The sequence below is a fragment of the Herpailurus yagouaroundi genome, unplaced genomic scaffold (assembly GCF_014898765.1).
Source record: "Herpailurus yagouaroundi ecotype Mexico unplaced genomic scaffold, PumYag 29, whole genome shotgun sequence".
In the NCBI taxonomy this organism is placed as follows: Eukaryota; Metazoa; Chordata; class Mammalia; order Carnivora; family Felidae; genus Herpailurus; species Herpailurus yagouaroundi.
The window spans coordinates 42669507-42692954 of NW_024412377.1; the positions used below are offsets into that span (position 1 = coordinate 42669507).

General features: G+C 57.9%; 1 protein-coding gene across 2 annotated transcripts; it reads left to right on the forward strand.

Moving 5' to 3' along the window:
• Nucleotides 1–6: 6 nt before the first annotated feature.
• SLC6A7 (solute carrier family 6 member 7) lies at nt 7–19546 on the forward strand. 2 transcript variants are annotated; one of them, XM_040497640.1, is made up of 14 exons: nt 139–171; nt 5185–5368; nt 7030–7161; nt 7343–7577; nt 8001–8139; nt 9580–9714; nt 11222–11325; nt 11456–11580; nt 12505–12617; nt 12867–12998; nt 13480–13579; nt 13755–13855; nt 14402–14569; nt 17857–19546. In XM_040497640.1, the coding sequence occupies exons 1-14, from the start codon at nt 139–141 to the stop codon at nt 18064–18066; spliced, it is 1911 nt and encodes a 636-aa protein (XP_040353574.1). In that variant the 3' UTR covers nt 18067–19546. The 2 variants fall into 2 exon arrangements, with proteins under 2 accessions (XP_040353584.1, XP_040353574.1); XM_040497650.1 differs by lacking the exon at nt 12505–12617 and having other exon boundaries at nt 7–171.
• Nucleotides 19547–23448: the final 3902 nt, after the last annotated feature.

Below are 23448 nucleotides of genomic sequence, written 5' to 3' on the forward strand. Positions count from 1 at the left end.
CCCCCCCCCAGCCGGTGCGCGGGAGCCGCCGGGGCAAAGTCGCGGCGGCCGGCCGGCTGCGCGATCTCTGGCTCCCTCGCTCGCTCTCTGCTCTCAGGGGAAGGCAAGCCGGGAAGCCCCGGTAACCCGCCCTCCAAGATGAAGAAGCTCCAGGGAGCTCACCATCGCAAGGTAGGGCACGAGGACGAGGGGGCGCACACGGGGGCGGGGGCACACCTGAAGGCGGAGTGCAGAGAGAGGCCCGCCCCCCGTCCAGGCCCCGGGAGGGTCGGGGAGGGCGCCTGGACCATTGCGAGGTTCTGGGGGAGTCCGGGCTGAGCTAGATGGCAAGGAGGGGCGGGGTCGCGGTCTGCTGGGGCAGGGGGTGGGGGGGATGCGGTTGGGAGGAGGGTTGGCAACACGGCCTTCCCCATCTGGGGGTCTGGATGTGTGTGAGGGGACCGAGGTTCGTTGGGCCGAGTCCTTCGAACAGGTGTCTGAAACCCCAGGAGGCGTGGGGTAGGGCGGCTGGGGCCAGGCGCCCGCCCCTCTCCAGCCCCCCGCCTGTTTCCTCCGGGGGCTGATTGGGGTTGGGGATGTAAGAATAGCCGAGGGCCAGCCTTGAGCTGGACTAATTACAGGGGTGGGGGGCGGGGAGCCGCCCTGGTCCTCATCGGGTGCGCTCTACCCTGAAGCAGCGGCGGAGAGCCAGCAGGGGGACGCTATCTTTCCTGCCCGCGCTTTTGCCCTGCGGGGACCCACCACCTGCTTCTTCCCCACCGGCTTTAGCTTCCCTGCTAAGACCCCAGGCTGCCCCACTGCAGGGCTGGCAGGAGACCAAGGCAGGGAGGGAGGAAATGGGAGACCCAAGGGATACGGGGGTGGGGTGGAGGCTGGCATGAGAGAGGTGGGCAAATCTGTGTTCTTGGAGCCCTGGGCCCGGACCTCAGCCCCTTCCCACCTCCTCCTGTGGGGTCAGACCTCCCGGCCTGAGGAGCCTGTGTTGTTGGGTCAAGTTTTCTCGCTTTGGGCTTAAGAGTGGGGGGTGGGGGGTGGGGGATGTGGTGACCCCACAGGGCCGGTAGGTGTAGTTATGAGAGAGAACTCAAAGGGGCTGGTGTTACTGCCCCCCCCCCCCCTGCTAATTCACACTCTCTGCCCCTGCATCTGGGGCCATCAGTGTGTGTCTTGGGTCTTCTTGGGCCCTGCCTTCCGTTCTTTTCCATTCTCCTACTCTCTCTCCTTTCCTTTCCTCCCTCTCCACTGCCACCAGACCACACAGTATGTAAATAGCCATAGTCTGTAAAGCCTTATCTCATGTAATCCTCCAAAATTCTGGGGGCCAGGTCTCTCTAGCCCCACTTTATAGACAAGGCAAAAACAGATGTGGGAGATGCAGCTAGCTGCTTTCCTAAAGATGGGCTGAGTGGCCTAGGACCAACAGGGCAGGGGTGGGGCCAGCCTGGCCTCTGTGTCCCCTCCTTGGGTCTCAAGGTGAATGGGGCAGGGAGTGAGGAATGCCAGGTATCAGCAAAGGAACAGCGGTGTTCAGAGACGAGCACTGGGCTGAAAGTCAGGGAGGGTGGGTTCAGGTCTTAGTCTGCCCTTAACTTGCTGTTTGACCTTGGGCTTGTCTGTTTCCCTCCCTGAAACTCAGTGTCTTCATCTGCACAATGATGAAGTTGGACTCCACATTTCTATTGTCTCTCGCATCCTGAAGAAGGTGTGAGAGCCTTGGCTTGGGGCAGGCTAACCTCTTCCGGCCCCTGCTGCTGCTAGTGACCTACATCTGTTGGTTCTTAAAAGAGGGGGTGCAGGTCTGGCAAACCCACGATTCTGTTTCTGCGTGACTCCGGATAGGCGGCGGGGGGGGGGGGACCGGGGGTGGGAGCTTCACACACAGGCGGAAGTGTGAAGCGACTCATTAAGCTTCCAACCCTGCCCCATTGATTTGGTCGCTTGTCTCCCAGCCAGTCCCATCCTCTTTGTGCCAGCCTCCTGGGATTCATCCATGGTGGGGTTGGGGGCTCCAGGTGGTCTTGAGATTGGCTCATCTTTGGAGGACCCAATCCCCTGTCCCTGGAGCAGGAGCAGGCTTCCCTCTGATCGGAGGAGGTGGGGGACAGAAGAGCTGGCAGCATCCTGCTCTTGGAACTCTTGTCACCATGGAAACAGAGAGCCGGGACTGCTCTGTGAGCAGAGAAAGGGCAGCAGCTTCTCAGGAGAGATCAGAGGAACCTCATTACTGGGCCCTCCTGCCAGCTGGCCTGAACAGGGTTGGGGGGTGGTCACAGGGTGACTGGCCTGTCACACTACCCCATTTCAGGGGCCAATGTTAACTAGCTGCTCCTCCATACCTCCTGGAGCTCACCTGGCAGGGAGTGATTCCAGAGAGCTAGTACCCACCCAGCTGGGGAGGGACCTTGTGGAAAGGGGCATCAGAGGGCAGGGGTGAGTTTCAGATCAGTCTGGGGGCCACTGCTACCCTCAGCCCAGCATGTCTGAGATCACCGCAAGCCCAGTTACTGGAAAGGGCTTTTTCACGCTCTTCCTCATTATCACCATCACCCATAATTATGCCAGGCTGTCCTTGCTGCCGCTGGCCCTCTGGCCAACAGCCAGCCTCAGGCAGGATCATTACTATGGTCGCCACTGTCACTGAGAGTCACCTCAGTACTGTTACCCCCGTTCTGCCACCTGAACCCATTGCCCCGCCCCTGTCACCGCAGCCAGCCAGACACCTCCAGTCCTGTGACACCTGCACTCTCCCTTCCCCGTCTTTATCCCTGCAAAGCCTCCTCTGTCACCACCCAGTTTGTGTGTAGACGCCTACTTGGCTGGTGCCGGGAAGGGGAATTTGAGGGGGTGGGGGGGAAGTATCTCATCAATAACTGATTACTGAGTCCCTGTACTAGGACCTGATCTGGTCTTCAACCACTGTAAGTGCCTCTGGTGAAGCCTCCCTCACAGACCATTAGAACCAGAAGACTAATAGATAGACCTACACTTCTCTGCATAAAGCTCAGCATGCTAGCTTCTTAAAACCATTTTCTTAAATAGAATTGCAGAATACTGTCTGTTCTAGTCCCTATTTGGAGAATTGCAGTGGGTATTGGTCCATTAAAGGATCTGACAAGTCCTACAGTAAAGAAAACTTTTGCTTTGTGTTAACCCAGTGTTTCCCAAACTTCTTCTTCTTCTTCTTTTTTTTTTTTTTTAAGTTTACTTATTTATTTTGAGAGAGAGAGTGTGCACACAGGCCTGGGGAGTGGGGGGAGCGGGAGCGGGGGGAGGGCAGAGAGAGAATCCGAAGCAGGCTCTACGTTGTCAGCCATGTCAGCGTAGAGCCCAACTCGGGGCTCAGACTCACAAACCATGAGATCATGACCTGACCCGAAATCAAGGGTCCGATGCTTAAGCAACTGAGCCACCCAGACGATCCCTCCCGAAACTCCTTTGCCTCAAGAATCCTTTTTGCCGCTGAGCACCTGTGAACATCCAAAGGGATGTGTTTTTGGAAACACTGATTTAGTCAATGCCTTCTGTGTCTAAATGGGGAAACAAGGCTCAGAAAACTCTTTCCTAAAGTCACACTGTGAAGTGGCACCGACCTGGGACTAGAATTGTAGTCTCCTGACTCCCAGTCGAGAGATATCACTGTTTTCCTATAACCACTGCTGAGCAGGAAACAGGGCGTCCTTTCTCGTCTCTCAAAACCATGAGATTTGATAATCGGCCTTCTTTGCAGCTCCATTCTTCTCTGCCAAGGGTCTGAATTTCAGAGGCAAGCAGGAAGGGTGTGGCTGTCCCTTTCTTCTGACCCATTCCAGGAGACACTTTGGGGACTGCTCTCTGAATTGTAGATAGTTATCCTGATATCTTTGGGCTCCCCTACAGGCTAACTCACCCCCAGGGCCAGCATTCTAAGCGGCTGGAGGAGGACCTCCATTTCCCAGCCCCAGTCTGAAGGGAGAATGCCCAGTGCACTTCCCCACCCTCCTTAAATTGCAGGAAGGGATCTTAGGGACCGCTGGTTTCCGTTCCCCTCTGTGCACGTATCTCTCCTGTAATGACAGGAAGATTGTGACTTTCTGAGATAGACCAAAACTCAGTAGCCTCTTTCTGCTCGTGAACTAAGATTCACAGCACTCCATAGGCCTCCCTGAGCCACTAGAGAATGAATTCAATTCCTCCCTCAGGGGAACCCGTGTTCCCTCCAAGGCCTCTTCTTTCTATGCTAAGGGCCCCTACTTCTCCCCTGTCCTCCTGTGACTACTTCTCCTGAACACTGTCCTGTCTGGCCACCTGCCCAGTGGACATGCTCCAACCTATGTCTTTCTTAAAATGTGGTGCCCAGGATAGAGTAACAAAAGGCCAGCACCACGGGCACCTGGGTGGCTCCATCGATTAAGCGTCCGACTTCAGCTCAGCTCATGATCTCACCATTTGTGGGTTCGAGCTCCGCATGGGGCTCTGGGCTGACAGCTCGGAGCCTGGAGCCTGCTTTGGATTCTGTCTGCCTCTCCCGCTTGCACTCTGACTCTCTTTCTCTCTCAAAAATAAATAAACATTTTTTAAAGAAATTTAATTCTCTCTCAAAAATAAATAAACATTTAAAAACAGTTTTTTTTAAAAAAGGCCAGCACCAGCAGTTGAAGACACGGGCTCCAGTGTCAGGAAGCTCTGGGCCCGAGACCCAGCTCTCCACCAGCCAGTCGCATAAAATCATGACACCTCCGTGAGCCTCGATGTTCCTCATGAGTGAAGCAGCGCTTAGACCAGTACTTACTCAGCTCGTAGCGTTATTTTGAGAATGAAATCAGGTGAAACGTTGAGTGCGCGGAGCGCGTAGTAAGAGCTCAGTCCACGGTAACTGTCATTAAGATCGTTGTCACATCGTCATCAACATAGGACCATCCCTTCATCTGACCTCTGTGCTAACCAAACTGAGACCCAGGTAGCTCTCAGTGCTTGAGCCATCCTGCTGGCCTCATACGTTTGTAGTTCCCTGCAACCCAGAGACGCTCCTGCGTAGGACCACGTGAGCCCAGGCAAGAGCGGTTGATTTTCCCAAGCAGGAGAGTGTCTTTGCATTTGGACCTGTTTGATTTTATATTCTTATTTTTGTTTAGGGGGGCGGAGGCATCACAGTGCTACCCTGGCCTCACCTTTCTCCCTCACCCCTTTGGTCTCTCCTACTGGCAGCCCATTACCCCAGACCTACTGATGACCCCCAGTGACCAGGGGGACGTGGACCTGGATGTGGACTTTGCCGCGGACCGGGGGAACTGGACAGGCAAACTGGACTTCCTGCTGTCCTGCATCGGCTACTGCGTGGGCCTGGGGAATGTCTGGCGCTTCCCCTACCGAGCCTACACCAACGGAGGAGGTAGGGGCCCGAGGGCCTGCCTGAGGGGCGTCTAGGCTAGTGGGCCACGGCTGGGGGTGGAGTGAGGTTTTAAGTGGCCTTGGCCACCATCTCCCCTGCGACCTTGAGCAGAAATGAAAGCAGTTCAGTTCTTTGAACTGGGACTTTGAACGGGGCTGGGAGAAGCGAGCTCCCTCTGCCTTGTCTTTTTTCATCACTCATCCCCTCCTCCGTCTCCCTCATGCCCAGTGTGGATACCTACTCGGCTCTCCCCCAAGGCCTTGGCCCTTCCCGGACCCCAAGAGATGGGCAGAGAGGCTTCCTCCACTTCTTGAGAGCAGCCTCTATCTGCCTCTCAGCAATCACTGTGCTTTCAAAGTTCTCCCATCCCCCCCTTCTCCCCCACCCCCGCCAGGACCTCACTCCATCAGTCATTCTCACTCTCAAATCTTCGATCCGCCCTCCTGTCCTGGTTCCTTCCATTCAGACTGCATACGTGAAGTCTCCCCCATCTTCAACAAATCCTCCGCCGTCCCTGCTTCGCCATCAAGTGACTGTTCGATGTCTCATTAACAGTAGCTGGGGATGAACACTCACCATCTGCCAGGCCCCGGGCTTGGTATTCTCACTTAACCCTGACGACAACCCTCCTGGGCGGCACCATTGTCCTGATCTGACAGCCAAGGCTTGGAGAGGCCAGGTTCCTTGTCCAAGGTCATCTGGTGGCCGACCCAACATTCCACCTTCCATTCTGCCTTCTCGAGAGCCAGCGTGCTCCCACCCGCCCTCGAAGCCTCCTTCCCATTTCTGCCAAACTCATTGAAGAAACACCTATTGGCAGAGCGACAGAAATCCAAATAGGAGTAGATGAGGCAAGGAAAAGATGAATTGCTGTGACCAGGAAGTGTGGGACTGTAGCTGGCCTCTGATGCTCTAGGAACTCGATAATGGCCCCAGTTCTGCTGGCTCTCCCTTTCCCTGGTTCCTGATTCTGTTTCTCTCTGGGTGCTCACCTCATTTTCTGCTGGGACAGGCTCCTTCCTTGAGGTTGGGCTGGGGGGGGGGGGGGGTGGCACAGACAACTCTGGAATGACTTTATCCTCAGAACTGTTCTCTCTGAGTGAATCCATATAGGACCGCAGGGAAGGTCTTGAACTGGCCTGGCTTAGGATAAATACATCTGAGGGGGTGGGGTGGGGTGGCTGTTGTGAGTGACAGTCCTCCCAGAGCCCTATAGTGGTGGGCAGTTCTCTAAAGGAGACAGCTACCGGTATGAGAAGCAAATGGGGAGGGATACTGGGCACACGGGATGGCCCGTGGCAGCCACAAGCATCTAAGGGGGCGTGGCAGATTGGGGCCAGATTCTGCAGGGTGTTCATTCATTTCCATACTGAGGCGTTTGCACTTTTCTCCGGCAGGGAATTCACTCCTTTATTCGTTCACTCACTCAGTGTTTGCTCGAGGCCCAGCCCTCCTCTGGGCCCTGGGGCTGCAGAGGTGGGGAGATCCCCACCAGCCCCCTTGGCTCTCAGTGAGCTGGTATAAAAGGACAGTCCCAGTCCGCATGAGAAGTGCTCCGTGGGGTCGCAGGTGTCTGCCATCAGGGCAGGGGCGGGGCCGGAGCTGGGCTTTAGGGGAGCTGACCCACCTGAGACCTTCCCCAACCTCCTTCCCCCTCGCAGGTGCCTTCCTCGTGCCCTACTTCCTCATGCTGGCCATCTGTGGCATCCCCCTCTTCTTCCTCGAGCTCTCTCTGGGCCAGTTCTCCAGCCTGGGACCCCTGGCCGTCTGGAAAATCAGCCCCCTCTTCAAAGGTGAAGCGTCATCGTCCCAGGAGGGGTCCGGGCCTGGGGGAGGCAGGGAGGCTGCCCCCTTCCCCCAACCTCTAGGCAGACAGGGGAATGAAGCTCAGAGAGGGGATGGCTTCCGGAGGCCACACAGCCTGGCCTGCAGGAGGCCTCGACCTGAGGGCAGCCCCCACTCCCCCACCCCCAGGTGCCGGCGCGGCCATGCTGCTCATCGTAGGCCTGGTGGCCATCTACTACAACATGATCATCGCCTACGTCCTCTTCTACCTCTTCGCCTCCCTCACCAGCAACCTGCCCTGGGAACACTGTGGCAACTGGTGGAACACAGACCTCTGCCTTGAGCACAGAGGCTCCAAGGATGGCAATGGAGCCCTGCCCCTCAACCTCACCAGCACCGTCAGCCCCAGCGAGGAGTACTGGAGGTCAGGCCACCGCGGGCCCCTAGGCGCCGGCAGCAGGGAGGGGGCGAGGATGGGCCGGCGTCCCCCAGGGGCTCGGCGTGCACCTGGAAGGCCGAGTGCCGGTGCTGGTGTTAGGTGGACCCCGGTTCTAATCCCAGCTCTTCAGTGACCAGCTGTGCAACCTTACCCAATATATTTGGCTTCTGATGCTCTGCCTTTGACGTGGGTCTGGTCATATATTTCTGAGGGTCACTGTGAGGATTAAGGGAAAGAAGGTACGATTGTGCCATCCAGCCTGTTGGATAATCATGCTGAGTAAATGCTGGCGGACAATCTTGATGCTGGTGACAACAGTGATAGGAACCTTGCTGGCCGCGGCTTTGCCCCGCGTGTGTGGCGTGTGGCAGGGTGACCAGAGGACTCTCAAATCTCCATCCCCCACAGCCGCTACGTTCTCCACATCCAAGGCAGCCGGGGCATTGGCAGTCCTGGGGAGATCCGCTGGAACCTCTGCCTCTGCCTGCTGCTTGCCTGGGTCATCGTGTTCCTCTGTATCCTCAAGGGTGTGAAGTCTTCGGGCAAGGTAGGGCCTTCTGGGAGGCCCTAGAGGCCTGAGGGGCTGGGAGGTGTGAGGACTTCCCGGAGGAGGCAGGGCATGGACAGAGCCTGAGAGGATGAATAGACTTCCTACTGGGAAAAAGTTCAGGGGCAGGGGCGGGGGGTGGGTGGGGGGGTGGGTGGGGGGTTGGCTAGGGATTGGGAAGGGGGAGGAAGAAAGATGTGGCGGTAAGGGTGGGCAGTGGCTAGAAACTTGCCAGGGACAGGACTGATCTGTTACTCAAGTTTGCATCCTGACCCAGTGCTTGGCACTTTGAAGAGGCTCCGTCCACAGGTGTTTGTTGAATGTTTGGAAGGTGGGTGTATGAGTCAGAGGCAACTGACCAGAACCCAGTTGTCACACTCGATTGGAAAGTCCAGAGGGTGTGCTTCAGGTATAGCTGGGTCTAGGGGTTCAAAGGATGTTATCAGGAATGTGGTTCTCTTGGTCTCTCAGGAGTGCTTTGTATCTTACCTGCTTGGTGAAAGGTTCTCCCTTGCTCCAGTTCTCAAAAACCCTAGAACTGGGTCTCACTGTGTAGGCTGGGTCATGTTCCCATCCCTGAACTGATCACTGTGGCCAGGAGGGTGGGGTGCTCTGCTTGGCTGGGTCTGGTCAGGTGCCCACCTCTGGAGCTGGGAATGGGGTCAGTCCCAGCTAGGGAAAGTCAGGTGACTGGTGTCTGAAGGAGGCCAGATGGATGCGAGGCAGACAAAGCCACGGATGCCCACTTGAGGTTATGAAGGGTGGGAAGGACCATGAAGCTGTTTTAGAAAGACTTGGAAACCTTCTGAGTGGTTTATTCACTCATTTATAAATTAGAACTTGTCCCTGTGCAAAGTGCTGGGAAGTGTCGCCCACGAGGAACAGAACCAAAAGAAAGACTAGAAAGGTAGGGTAGAAACCAATGAGACAGAGGGGAGAAACAATCATGGTGCAAGTCGGGACAGTGACGAGCTTGAGACCTGGCGTTTGCTGAGAAAGTGGCTGGAGGTTTGGGAACAGGTGGAGACAGGATGGAGGGGAGCTTGGGAATGTGCAGTGGCTGCTGACCACGCAAGGTGGGCTTTCCTGGGCTAGGGGCACGGGGGGTGGATGCATCGGAGGGGAAACGCTCATAACCCCTGCAAGGCAAGGCTTCCGGGCAAGGGGGCGAAGGCAGCCTGGACCAGGGCACTCCAGAGCTGGAGAGAGTGAGTGGGTCAGGGACTCCTTGGGAAGCAGCGACAGGACTTTGCTGAGGGATCCATGTGTGGAGGGAGGGGCGCAGGGAACAAAAGAAAAGCATCATGAATGATGGCTCTTCTCATCTTGGCCTACCCAAAGATTGGGGAAGGCGAGTTGGGTAAAATGGGGACTTCTAGAAAAGGAGCAGGGTGGAAGGAAGGTCACCCCTGCCTTCCCTCCCCACTTATCGTGCCTCAGGTGGTATATTTCACGGCCACGTTCCCCTACCTCATCCTGCTCATGCTGCTGGTCCGAGGAGTCACCCTCCCAGGGGCCTGGAAGGGCATCCAGTTCTATCTCACCCCTCAGTTCCACCATCTGTTGTCTTCCAAGGTGAGGCCCTCGGGGCTGGCGCATAAGAGGGAGGGGTCAGGCCTGAGCCAGGGAAGAGAAAGAGGGCGCCCCTGGGGAAAAGAAGGTGGGGGGGGCACCTGGGTGGCTCAGTCGGTTAAGCATCTGACTTGGGCTCAGGTCATGACCTCGCGGTTTGCGAGTTTGAGCCCCGCGTTGGGCTCTGTGCTGACACCTCGGAGCCTGGAGCCTGCTTCGGATTCTGTGTCTCCCCCTCTCTCTGCCCCTCCCATGCTCATGCTCATGCTCCGTCTCTCTCTGTCTCTCAATAATAAATAAAACGTTAAAAAAAAAAAAAAAGAAGGGGGTAGGAATCCTCCATGTGATGGGCCCCTGCTACCAGACCCTGGGCTCGGCTCTGTGCTCAACACTGTGTGTCTTTTTCACTTATTATTCTTCACCATCCTGTGAAGTAGACATTATTCTGGGGCACGTGGCTGGCTCAGTCAGAGGAGCATACAACTTTTGATCTTGGGGCCATGAGTTTGAGCCCCACATTTGATGTAGAGTCCTAAAAAAATATATAAACCTTAAGGGGCACCTGGGTGGCTTTATTAAGCTTCTGACTTTATTAAGCGTCTGACTCTTGATTTTGGCTCAGGTCATGATCTGGTTCCTGAGTTCAAGCCCCGTTTTGGGCTCTGCACTCATGGTGCCCGCTGACAGTGTGGGGCCTCCTTGGGATTATCTCTGTCTGCCCCCCCACCAACCCGTGCGAGCACGTGTGTGCTCTCTCTCTCTCTCAAAATAAATAAAACTTAAAAAAGAAATGTAAAAAAAAGGGAAGACATTATTCATCCATTTTACAGATGAAGACACTGAGGCCCAAAAGAGTGATAAGCTTAAGGTCACAGGGCTAGGGAGTGGCAGAGCCAGAATTCCAGCCCAGATCTGACTCCACACCCCAAGGAGGGCATTTGTAATTATGGAAACAATGGTACCCACGGCTTTAACACTTCTCATTTATTAACGGATGCCCGCCTGACCACGCCTTAGCACTTTGCACATACGTGGTCATTAGTCCTCACCATCACCCTCATTTCAGAGGAGGGGCCGAGGCTCAGGGAGAAGCTGTGGCATGCCTAAGCCATACAGCTAGAAAGTGGGGAGCTAGAATCAAATCCGGGTCCCTCCAACTCCAGGGAGGAGGGAAAGGGGTTCCAATGGGCTTACTATCAATATGAATCTACTGAAAATTTACGTGAGACGCCACTTCCTTCAGAACTGGACCAAGCTTAGCGATCATCTAGATCCTGGATGGGGAAACTGAGGCCCGGAAAGGGACTTTCCCCAGTCCTGCAGTGTAAGTGCTGGAACAGGGTTTGCTCCCAGCCCGTGTCACCTGTGAGCCGGGCGCCTTACCGCACCATCCCTGGACCTGCCGACTCGCTCTCACTCCACCTCCTTCCTCCTCCTTCCTTGGCCCTCTGGACGCCACGGTGTGCGGCCCCTTCTCTTTGCTCTCCATCTGCACCCTTTCCTGCCACAGGTGTGGATCGAAGCTGCTCTTCAGATCTTCTACTCCCTGGGTGTGGGCTTCGGGGGTCTCCTCACTTTTGCCTCCTACAACACGTTTCACCAGAACATCTATAGGTCAGTGCAGCCTCAGAGCCCTCGAGGCCAGAGCAGGGAGGAGAGTGGCTGGCCAGGGCGGGCCTCCTGGGGTGAGGGCGGGGCCCGCTCACTCTGGCCTGGACTTCTGTGCCCGGACCTCTCCCGGCAGAGACACCTTCATCGTCACTCTGGGCAACGCCATCACCAGCATCCTGGCTGGCTTCGCCATCTTCTCCGTGCTGGGCTACATGTCTCAGGAGCTGGGTGTGCCTGTGGACCAAGTGGCCAAAGCAGGTGGGCAGGCCGGCCAGCCCTGGTGGGTGAGGGGGCGGGGCGGGGGAGGGGGGCACCGCTCTGGCTGGGGCTGGGCCAGGGAGCACAGCGCAGACCGGCAAGGTCGCGGATGGATTTGTCCAGTGCGTGTGTGGGTTTGCGCGCACACGAACGCGTGTGTCTTTGCCGGTCTCTGGGTGTCCAAGTGCAAAGGGGGTGTGCGTCAACCTGAGTCCGGAGATAAATGGATTTCTGTGCGAGAGTGTCTTATGTTTGATCACGTCTTAGTAACTTGCCTTGTTTGTCCAAGTGAGTCATTTCCTATGTCAAGAGGTCTGTGTGCACGTGAACTGAGGGTTCAAATGAGGATGCGAATCAGTGTCTGGTGCCAGTGGACGTGTCTAAGTGTGTGTGTTAGTGGGACTGTTTGTGTCAGTGATGGTATACGTAAGTGTGTGCAAGTGAGGTTTTATGTTGGGTCTTGGGTTTATTCATGTACTCATTTTTTTTTTTTTATTTTAGAGAGAGAGCGGGGGAGAGGGAGAGAGGGGGAGAGAGAGAGAGAGAGAGAGAGAGAGAGAAGAGAATCTTAAGCAGGCTCCATCGTCAGCATGGAGCTCGGTGTGGGACTCGATCCCACGACCCTGGGATCCTGACCTGAGCCAAAATCAAGAGTCGGATGACCAACCGACTGAGCCACCGAGGCACCTCTCACACACTCACGGTTAATCCATTTATTTTATCAATCTGTGTTTCTTGAGCACCAACAACGCACCGGCCTGCGTCCTAGGAGTTAAGTGTTAGAGGTGTGCAGATAGCGTGCGTCTCTGGGCTTGGCTGAACTAGTACGGCCCGGTGGATGTAAGCGACCGCGTGTGTTTGAGTGTGCATGTGGGGGGCCTGCCCCGTGCCCCAGGCTGCTGACTCTTTGTGCCCTTGGCCCAGGCCCCGGCCTGGCCTTTGTCGTCTACCCGCAGGCCATGACCATGCTGCCTCTGGCGCCCTTCTGGTCCTTCCTTTTCTTCTTCATGCTCCTGACTCTTGGCTTGGATAGCCAGGTGAGCCTCGTGCGTGCCAGTGGGCCCCCTGTGGTGTGTGTTTGTGTCTGTGAGGTGTGTGCGTCTGTGTGTGTCCATGTGCGATGTGTGTCTTTGTGTGAGATGTGCGACTGTGTGCGTGTGCGTCTGTGTGTGCTGTGTCTATGCGTGATGTATCCGTGTGATGTGTCTGTGTGTACCTCTGGGGGTGTCTGTGCACGTGTGCTGTGAGGGGGGCAGAATTCTGACCCTCCTCCCCCCGCCCCCCAGTTTGCCTTCCTGGAGACCATTGTGACAGCTGTGACAGACGAGTTCCCGTATTACCTGCGGCCCAAGAAGGCTGTGTTCTCGGGGCTCATCTGCGTGGCCATGTACCTGATGGGGCTGGTCCTCACCACCGACGTGAGTGGTGCTTCGGGGTGGGTGGGCAGCTGGTGGGTGAGGCAGGGGCAGGTGCCCGCAGCAATGTCTGTGATCGTTCCCTGGGCTACCGGCTTGTTCCCGTTCGGGAGGAAGCTGGCCCACCCCAGGCACTCTCCCCGAGGGCAGCTCGGTCTAGGACCCAGAGTCCTGGCTTGGAAGTATAAAAGACCTGGCCTCCAGCCTGGTTCCTGCTCTGGCTGAATGACCCCAAGACAAGTGGCTTCCCCTCCCAGAGCCTGTTTTCCCACCAATAAGATGGGGGTCTACGTCTAGGATTGTTGTGAGACTCAGATAGGATGGTGTGTGTAAAGGGCTTGGCGGTAGACGGCCGTCCCACTGTTACCGTCTTGCTGTCACCGCTGGCCTGGCTGCTTCCTGCCCACCTCCTGCCTGGAGAAGGGGTCGCAGCAGGGAGCAAGACCGGGGTGAGGGAACCCCAGAGCTGTGACTTGTGTTCCAGGGGGGCATGTACTGGCTGGTGCTTCTGGACGACTACAGCGCCAGCTTCGGGCTAATGGTGGTGGTGATCACCACGTGCCTCGCCGTCACCCGGGTGTATGGTGAGAGGGGCCACGGGAGGCGGCGTTGAGGCTCCCCACCTTGGGAGGGTGGGAGTCTACTCTGGAGCCCGCCTGCGCTGGGTCCCCGGTCCCAAGGGCCAGGGTCTCCAGTCGGGGCAGTTGGGGTGGAGGAGGGGCTGCTGGTGGGGCCATTCTCCTCCCCTCCCCCGTGCAGGCATCCAGAGGTTCTGCCGGGACATCCACATGATGCTGGGCTTCAAGCCGGGCCTGTACTTCAGGGCCTGCTGGCTGTTCCTGTCCCCGGCCACGCTTCTGGTAATGGGTGGGAAAGAAGGCTGCTGGCTGGGGCCCCGGGGCTGAGAGTAGGGCCCCGCCCTGGGCACTCAGGCTGGTAGGGCTGCCCTGGCCCTGGAGTGGGCCTCTGTCAGGGCTGAGGGGTGGGTGGGCACCAGGATCTTGGTCTACTCCCGTCCCCTTGATGTCCCCAGCTGTTGTAGCCGGGCTGGCCCTAGCCCTGCATTTGGTTGGCAAAATGAGTGGGGCATTCTCAGGCCTCGGGGCCTTAGGGCGGGGGCTTTGAGGCTCGTGTGTTTGCTTGTGTCTGTGCTTTCTTGGCCTTGGAAATGAAGCAGTTCAGGCACAGGCTGTCTCAGGAATTGGGTGCTTCAGAGCTGGGCTGTCTCAGGCCTTGCAAAGGCTCCGAGGATGGACCATCTTAGGTTCTGCACAGCTAAGGTTATCTCCGACACTGGGTGGCTCTGAGCTGGGCTCCCTCAGGCCTTCGGGTAGTTCAGACCTGGGCTACCCCAAGCCCTGGGGCCTGTGCAAAGCCCACTGTGATGCTGGGGCCCCCGCCTGCAGGCCCTGCTGGTATACAGCATCGTCAAGTACCAGCCCTCAGAGTACGGCAGCTACAGATTCCCAGCCTGGGCAGAGCTGCTGGGCATCCTGATGGGCCTGCTGTCCTGCCTCATGATCCCAGCCGGCATGCTGGTGGCCGTGCTCCGGGAGGAGGGCTCGCTCTGGGAGGTAAGTCTGCCCTTGGTCTTCCCGACCCGTGGCCCGGCCCCGGGCCCACCTGCTGGAACAGAACACATCTGCACCAGCACCTTATCCAGGGCCTTGCAGGCTTTTCCAGCCAGTAGCCTGAGCTATGAATCCTGCTTGGGGTAAGGCAGTCTCAAGGGGCTTCGGGTCCTGCCCTGTGGCCCCCGGGGCCACGCGAGGCCTCTGAGGGGGAGCACACTCCAGAGACCACCGATGTTGGCCAGTGTCCACGGGTGTTGGGGAGAGGACAAGGGAATGGCCCAGGGTCCCACTGTGAGTCGGGCAGAGGTCAGGACCCAGACTCCGGTCACCAGCCCAAAGCTTCCCTATGAAACTCAAAGTCAGAAGGCAACACTGAGGGACCCCAGAGGGTGGACTGTCACTCTTCTCCCTGCTGCAGCCCACGGGTGGCCTGAGAACGGGCTGATGGTGGGAGCCCTGCCCACGCCAGGCTGTGTGAAGAGATCTAGAAAGCACAGAGAATGCAAGCTGTCTGGGCACGGGGATCTGCAGGCCTCAGAAGAGCGGAGTGGGCCAGTGGGTGTGCTGTGATGCTGTGTGACCACTGCAATGTTCTGCCCCTCTCTGAGCCTCATCACACTCTCGGGACTTCTGACGCCATGGGTGTGGAGTCCTCTGGGGGCAAGAGGCTGTCATAGTGAGCAGAGCTGAGGGAGGCTACTAGGGCCTGGGAAGAGCCTACGGACCCCCAAACAGAGCCAGCTAGTGCTGGTTCATAAGAGCTAATTGTTAAATACTCAGGGATATTGTGAGCCAGTTGTTAAACCATCGATAACTTGAAACTGACCTTGGTGGGAATATTTACACCACCGGAACTGGTGACAAATCGAGCCTCCTGTGCCCCTCCATACACCACCCCCAGCCTGCTCGCCAGCTCCCTACTTCTCCCACCTCCCATAGAGCTCCACTGCACCTCAGCTGTCCCCCACCCCACCTTCATATCTCCACCTAGAGAGAGGCTCAGAGCCCTCCCCCTGCAGAAATCACTGCACCACCCAGACCACAGGCTAGTCCTGGAGTCCAGCCACCTCTCTGTCTCCAACTGCTGTGTGACTAGGAGCAAATGCCTTGCCTTCTCTGAACCTCGGGAGCCCCACCTGTACCTCTAAAGGAAACCTGTCTCCTTTCGTGACAGCCAGGGTGTCCGCAAAGGAAAGGAGGAGACAGCCAGGTGGCGGGGACATGTTGTTGTGGGGTCAGCACTGCAGAGGACTTGTCCAGGTCCGGAGTGCCACCTTCAGAAACCAGGGCTTCTAGCACTGACACACTAGGAGGAATCCTAGGTCTGCCTTTTGCCAGCTGCATGACCCTAAGCAAGTTAACACACCTCTCTGAACCTTGCTTTCTCTCTCCTTAAAGTGAGGACAGTGACACCTACCCATAAGGGTTGCTGTGAGAAGAAAAGAGGCTCGGCAGCATCTTCAGAACTGTGAGGGGCAGAAAAGCAGAGTATTCTAAAAGTTTAGGATGGAATCAGACTGCCTGGGTTCAAACCCCAGGATGACCACTGTGTGAGCTTGGCCAAGGTGACCGACCTTGCTGAACTTTACCTCCAGATAGTATCTGTGGGAGTAGAGGATGAAAGTCATAATGCCCCTTTCCCAGGGACTCTGTAAGGACTGAAGAAGCCCACATTTAGCGTAAGGCTGGAACATGGTGAATGTTTTGTTCCCCACCAGGGATTCTCAAGGGGGCGATTTTGCCCTCAGAAGCCATTTGGTAATGTCTGGAGGCACTTTGATTATCGTAAGAGTACAGTGTGCACAGGGGATGCTCCCGGGATCCAGTGGGGAGAGGGCAGGGATCTGCTAACCATCCTCAGTGTGCAGAACAGCCCTTACGCAGGGACTCTCCAGGCCGAGACGTCCACAGTTCTCAGGTCAGGAAGTCTTGATCTAGGCACTAGTGTGCAGCTGGGAACAGACCTAAGTCCTTGCTCTCAGGGAGCTTGTATTTTAATGTGGGAGACAGACAATAAACAAACAAATACATAAAGGTAGTGGCAAGTACTATACTTAAAAAAAAAAAACCAACAACACAGAAACAAAAACAAAAAACAAACCCTAAGTTTAGGAATAGAGAATGATGGAAGGTGGTATTTTGGCCAGGGTGTCTGGGAAGACCTCCCAGGGGGGTGGGGGTGTGTGTGGGGACAGACCCCTGACCAAATCGACAAGGTGATCTATCTAGCTTTGGAAGGGGAGAGCATTCCAGGCAGAAGGACAGTCGGTGCAAAGGCCCTGAGGCAGGAGGGGCTGGCATGTTTGAGGGCAGCAAGGGGGTCGGCGAGACTGGATCAGAGCAGGTGAGGGCAGAAGGAGAGTGGTCGGAGCTGAGGTCAGGGAGGCAGGCAGGGGCCAGGACGTGGAGGCCGTGGTGAGCACTTTGGGTTCCATTCTAAGTAAGATGATAAGCCACTGGCAAGTTTCTGAGCAGTGGGGTGACGTGCTCTACAACAGTTAAGTGTCACCATGCTTTGAGTATGGAGCCATGCTAGGCCGCGGGCTAAGGGCACTGCACACGTTATCCTCCTTGAATCTGCACCCAGCAAGGCTCCACTTGATGTTGGTTGTCCGTCTGCCTTCAAGGGTCTGGGGCTCTTCTCCCTGCAGCTCAGGCAGAAGGCTTTTGGGAATGTAGTTGGAAAAGGGAGGAACCCTGGAACGTCCAGACTTAGTCATTGTCTTAGTCACCTCCCTCCTCCCATGGAAACTGGGGCTTGAGAGGGAAAGGTCAGACATCAGAGTCAGAGCGAGGCCAAATGTTAGACACTTGGAAGGTCAGCGACAGTCCTGTCTCAGTTCTCCTGCTTCTTGGCCCTTTCCCAAACTGCCCAGCTCCTTAGGACTCAGCATTTGTAGGGGAAGGCACCCAGAGTGGGCTCCTGCATTGCAGTCACAGCAGACACCATTTACTGGGCCTTGCCCTGTTCCCGGCACCCTGCTAAGTGCTGCGTCTCAGGGCCTGCCCGTGAGGGCATCATGATCCCCCAGCTACAGAGGAGGAAACAGAGCATGGAAAGCTTAAATTCCATGCCCAAAGGCCACCCAGCTCGTGACAGCAGAGCAGGACTCTCATCCAGGCGTGTGGCTCACTCCCCCGGGGAAGGTGCTACCGCCCGGGCCCCCTGCGATTCTTGCGCGGACTGATCCAGGTGCCGTGGTGAGGTCTCTGCCCGGTGCCCGGCCCCAGGAAGCACTGCACCACGAGCGCCGGCCGTTTTCACCGCTCTCCTTGCTCTGCTGCAGCGGCTCCAGCAGGCCAGCCGACCGACCATGGACTGGGGCCCATCGCTGGAGGAGAACCGGACTGGCATGTACGTGGCCACGCTCGTGGGGAGCCAGTCACCCAAGCCACTGATGGTGCACATGCGCAAGTACGGGGGCATCACCAGCTTCGAGAACACTGCCATCGAGGTGGACCGCGAGATCGCTGAGGAGGAGGAGTCTATGATGTGAGACAGGAGGCAGGCGGACAGCCTGCCCGGCCGCAAAGGGTAGCTGTGCCCTCTGGGGCTCTGAGAGGCCCCGAGGCCGTGGGAGGTTGCCCCGGGTGATGCCGGTCCCCCGTGCAAGTCCTTTCTTGTGGCCTCTGCCTCTCCTCCGTCTACCTTCTCCGCGCGTGCACACAAACCCACTCAGAGCTCAGCCCTCATTTCGCAGATGGATGAACTGAGGCCAGGGAGGAGGGACTTGCCCAAGGTCACATGGCGGAGGGGACTGGACGCCAGGCCTGCTGGCAAACCTGCTCCCTTTCTCATGTGGCAGGTGGGAGCATCTTCTCATCTCCGTTCAGGGCCCAGACTCCTCTCTTTTCTAGGGGAGGCTCCCCATACACTTCGAACAGCCAGAATCCGAGCTGGGCAGGGACGCCCAGGGCATGGCAAGGCCCACGAGGCCCCAGGCATCAAGGGTTAGCAAGTCAGGTGGGAGAAGGACCCCTGAGGACTCATGTGCCCACCAGGTTTCCTGAAGGAGGTGGGGCCTGAAGGCCCTGCAGGATGGGGCAAGTTGGGAGGGAGAGAGGAAGAGGAGGGCAGGGGATGGAGGCCCCCGTGTAACCCCCGTGCCTCCCCTGGAGCCCCGGGCAGACACCAAAGTGTTCCCAGGTTACAGCAGGGTCCAGGTGGGAATGACGAATGAGGGGGAGGGGGAGGAGGGACGTGGGGTGGGCAGGGGTTTGCATGATCTGGGTGTGCTTTTGATAGAATATCTTTCAGGGTCAGCGTGCAGGGTGGCTTCGAGGGGACAGGGCGGAGGAAGCAGGACTGTGGAGGGCAGGCAAGAGGGGCGGTGGCCTGAGTGAGAGGACCCCACGCTCCCCTCCCCCCCAGAAAAGGGCCGGCAGCCTCCCACACTGGACCCCCGCCCTCTGGTGTAGGGAGCCCTGGGCATGATTAGGACAGAGGACACAAGTGGACAGGTGGGAGTGAGGGGTCCTAGTCAGGACCCAAAGCCCCTGCATTCCCTTCTCCCTGTCCTGGCGGCCCTCACTGTCTCCTCCAGCTCCGGGCACTGCTGGGAAGTTGGCCTTGGCTGTGGACGACCAAGGCAACTAAGAGGCTTGGAGATGGTCCGCACACGTGGCTGTCTGGTCCTGATGCTGCCCACCCCTGCTCCGGGTCGCGGGTCCCCGGGGCCCAGGCATGGAGGGTGGAGCCAGCGAGCCCAGGGCAGCCGACTCCTCAGCCCCGTGGCCAGAGGCCTTGGCATCTTCAGTCCCCGGCACAGGAGGGGCTGTCCTGGGGCCCCCACTCCCCCCGGAGAGATGAGGGTGGGGTGTGCGGATGCCTGAGTAGAGCTTCTGCCCACACGGTGCTCCCCGGCGGGGCGGAGCACCCTCGTGCAGCAGGCCGGCCTCTGTGCCCTTTCTCCTGCTGTCTCCCCAGCCCATCCATGTTCCGTCCGTTTGTTGTCAATAAACACCAAGGAGCTCATCCTTCTCACCCCTTCTCCTTACCGCTGAGAACCATGAGGTGGGCAGCCCGGGGCTCTCCGGCTCCCGTTGGACGGCGGAAGGAACCGAGGCTCAGCTGTTTGCTTCCCCGGGTCCCCCGGCTTCTGACACTTGCTCTGCCATTGTGCTATGGCCGTGGTGGGTGGGTGGGCTGAGGAAGGGTGATGAAGAGGAGGAAGCCCTTGAAGACAGCTTTGCCCCCCTTGTACATCTGGGCAAACTGAGGCCCACCGAAAGGGAAGACTTGCTCAAGACTACCCAGGCGAGGCAGGAGGCCATCCCCTTTCCCCCTCCAGCTGCTTCCCAGCCTTACCCGCAGGTGCAGCTGGAGCTAGAAGACCAGGGTTGGGAGGGGCCCAGAGTTTCCCAGGCTGGTGCGACCCACCCCCTCCTGGCAGGACGTTGCCACATAAAAGAGTCCCAGGGCCTTTCAAATGCGAAGCCCAGGTGTTTGCAAAGGCTTTGACTGGGGGTGGGAGAAAAGGCCGCTGCCTATTTTGGATATTAATAAATTTCCCCTAACAAAGAGACAGGCCCCCTCCTGCCCCTCTTTGGGGCCGTAGGTGGAGGAAGAGTGATGGGTTTGCTGATTTGCTGAGGGCACAAGAATGGCCTTCACAGTTCAAGGTGCCTCTTCCCACACTCTTGGGGGCAGGCTCCAGTCTTGCTAACAGAGGCCCCTGGTGCCAGCACAGTGGCCCCAGCCCAGGAGAGGGCACTCTCCAGGCCCCCCAGCTCTCTCTAGGACAGACCCCAGGCCCCGGGCCAAGGTGCTGTGAGTACTCCTTGCCCAGCCTCTTGGGTGCAGCCTGGGGTCCTGGGAGTCCAGAATAGGCGATCCTAGAAGTCTAGGTTTCTCTTCTCCCAGATTCCCAGTCTGGATTTGGAGAATTCCAGGAGTTTGTGCAGCCCACCAGTTTCACTTCCAGTCCCTCCAGGACTCACTTCCCCTTGCTCCTGGGCCTGCGGTTCCTGGTCTGCCCTCCCTGGTCCCATCTTCCAGTCTGTCCCGCTTTTCCCATTTCCGCTGCCACCAGACAGGCTGTCCTGCCACATCACCCTTCTCCCACCTCTGCCGCCAGCGCCAGCCCCCAAACGCCCCCAGACCCAACCCCCCAAGTGCCCCCAGCCCCATTCCTTCGTTGACTTCAGATCTCCCTGGCTCAGAACAGACCCCAGCCGGGCCCGGCTGCAGTGGGAACTGACTGGGGACCAGGAACAACCTGGCTGGAGGGGTCCGTGGCGACGTAGTGGGCAGCTCAAGGAAGACGTCAGCCCCAACTGGAGTAGAACCCCAGCCTGGAATCCCAGAACGCCCTAGCAGGTGACAATCCAGTGCCTGCAGAGCCCGGCAGGCAGGGAAGCGGGGTGCGGGATCGTGCTTTGCAGAGGCTGGTCAGTGGTGGGGACCGTGGGGCACTAGAGAACAAAGCGTGCCTGTCTTCGGGGGAGGCTGACCCTCAGAAGTAGGGGTCCAGGTTGCTGGATACCCTGGCTTTTCAAGACAAGCTGGGAGTGAGGATTTTTGTGAGAAGTTTCCCATTTTTGAACATGAGCAACTGATGGGAAGCAAGTGACACAGCGTGGCTCCGTTAGGGTGGCTGGCAGGCCCACTGCTCTGCAGAGGCAGGGGGTAGTAGGGCTGTGTCCTGTGGTGAGAACGTGGCGGAGCGGAGGCCGGAACCAGGGCCCCCCCCCCCACTCAGTGTTCTGCTCCCCTTCTCAGCTGACCTCTGTGTGCATGGACCCCTGACCCGGGGAGGCCAGTGGGGGGCCCTGGGAGACAGCATATGTGCCTGGCTCAGGTGTGCTGAGGGTGCCCTGGGGCCCCTCATTGCTGTTCTAGGAATGTTCTAGAACTCATCAGAGACGGTGTTCTCTTGGCGGGCACTGGGAAGCGCTAAGATGGGGCGCTGACCACCTGCAGTCACTTCCAGTTCCAGCCTGTGATCTGCAAGAGCAAATATCTGGGAGGCCCAAGGGGGAGAGGGAAGCGGGAGGGGGCCCCGTTAGGGTCAGCCATATTCCCAAAGTCAAGTGAGGGTCAACAACCGACACGGGGGCACACCGGGTACCTTGTGTTTGGTTCTCAGGAGGCCCTGCCCCCTGTGCTCCCTTCTACCACCCCAGCCAAGTTCACCTCGCATGGTGCCCTGAGCCGGCCCAAGCTTCCTCATCCAGAGTCCTCCCCATTCATCCATGGGACCCCTATCCATTCTCTTAGGTCTATCCTCCACATACCCTCCATCCTCCACCAGGCGTGGGCTCCTCGCATCCTCAGGGAGCCTGGCTCAGCCCTACACCTGGCGCGAGCCATGACAGCTAGCCTGGCTTGCATGGGGTGCTCACGGCCTCCGGAGACACCCCACTTCATTTCTGTGCGGTTAAGACATGTGCAGCACTCTCCCTGGGGCCCAGGGCACCTGGGACTGGGGCAGGGCATCGTGGTGGGGGGCTTGTCACCTGGTGCAATCCCAGCTCTGCCCCTCCCTGGCTGTATGGCCGTCAGGGACCCATAGCATCAGGTCACCACTTTGCACATTGCGGCAGCAACTGAAATCAGTTTGTTGGTAGCTCTAGGGACAGCCAGCGAAGAGTTAAGACAGTCCCAGCCCCTCTGAATTTCACGTGACCCTGGCTTGCTGAGCCTACAGTTCTGGTTCTGCGGTGGACACTCTTCCCCAGACTCATTTTTTGCTGGTGGCTCATGGAAAATTTGGCTCCTTGAGCTCCAGGCCACTCCCTCTGGGGCCTGAGGCCTCGCTGACGCTGGTCCTGCCCTGGAAGGGCGTCTAGGGCCGCCTGCCTGCCCTCGGATCCTTGGCCAGCACCCCCTCCCTCACCCCCCCTCACCCCTCTGTCTCCGCCTGACTTCCTGCTGCCTGACCTTTTCCCCCAGCACAGAACGGCAGCCCACCCCCCTTGGCCATGCCGAGGCCTCCTCCCGGCACCCCATCCCGGATCGCTTTCTACTGGAGGGAAAGAAAGCCGCTTCCCACTGACAGCCACCGCATCTGTGAGCAGCATCCCTTCCAGAACTGTAGTCAGCAGGAGCCAAGGCAGGCTCGGACTCTGCCAGTCGGAGCCCAGTCTTGACTCGGCTGTCCACTGGCTGGACGACTCAACTGGGTCTGCTGCTTCATTGCCCTGACCCCCAGTGTCCTGACCCTCAGATGGAAGATGGGAACAATGGCTTTCCCTCTGCAGGGAATTACATGGGATAATATAGGTGCTCAGTGCATAGTTTTTAAAAAGCGATCAGTGCTTAGTGCAAACTGTGGCAGGCAGAAGGCCTGCAGGTGGGATGGTTCTCATGAGCCTGCTGTCCCTAGTTATACTAGTTAGTATCCTAGTTCAGATAAAGAAACTGAGGCCCAGCTCCCGCCTCCAACCAACAGAGGGAGAAGGAGGGTGGGGATTGGTGTGCTTGGAGCCAGGGTCAAGGCAATGGTGGAAGTCTCAGGGCGAGCTGGCATCCTCCAGTTCCATGGCAAGGGGTCTGGGAGGCTGGGCCTTAGTGTCCCCACCTGTAAAATGAATGGGTCGGAAAGCCACAGAGGGAAGTGGTGCTCATTCTTCGGAGCTGGATTCCAGGACTGGACCCTCTTGCTGGATGGAGTTGATGGTTAAGAACTCGGATGGCGTCATCAACGAGCTGGGAGGTCCTGCCAAGCCAGCAGGAGGTGCAGATTCCGGGTGGGAGTAGGGCAGCACTGAAATCCTCCAGGCTCCGAGGCTTGCTTTGACCTTGACTCGGCTCACCCGGGGTCAGGGTCTCACAGAGTTTCAAGGATTGGGGTGGCAGGAGGCAGGGGCAGGGGAGGGGCCAATGGTCAATATTGATCTAGCTGAGTCAGGGGAGTGGATGGGGAAGCGGGCAGGCT

Coding starts and splice junctions, on each gene's coding strand:
- SLC6A7 (XM_040497640.1), top strand. CDS start 139: ATGAAGAAGCTCCAGGGAGCTCACCATCGCAAG. Junction 11,326..11,455: donor TTTCACCAGAACATCTATAG/GTCAGTGCAGCC, acceptor CTCTCCCGGCAG/AGACACCTTCATCGTCACTC. Junction 12,618..12,866: donor CTCTTGGCTTGGATAGCCAG/GTGAGCCTCGTG, acceptor CCCGCCCCCCAG/TTTGCCTTCCTGGAGACCAT.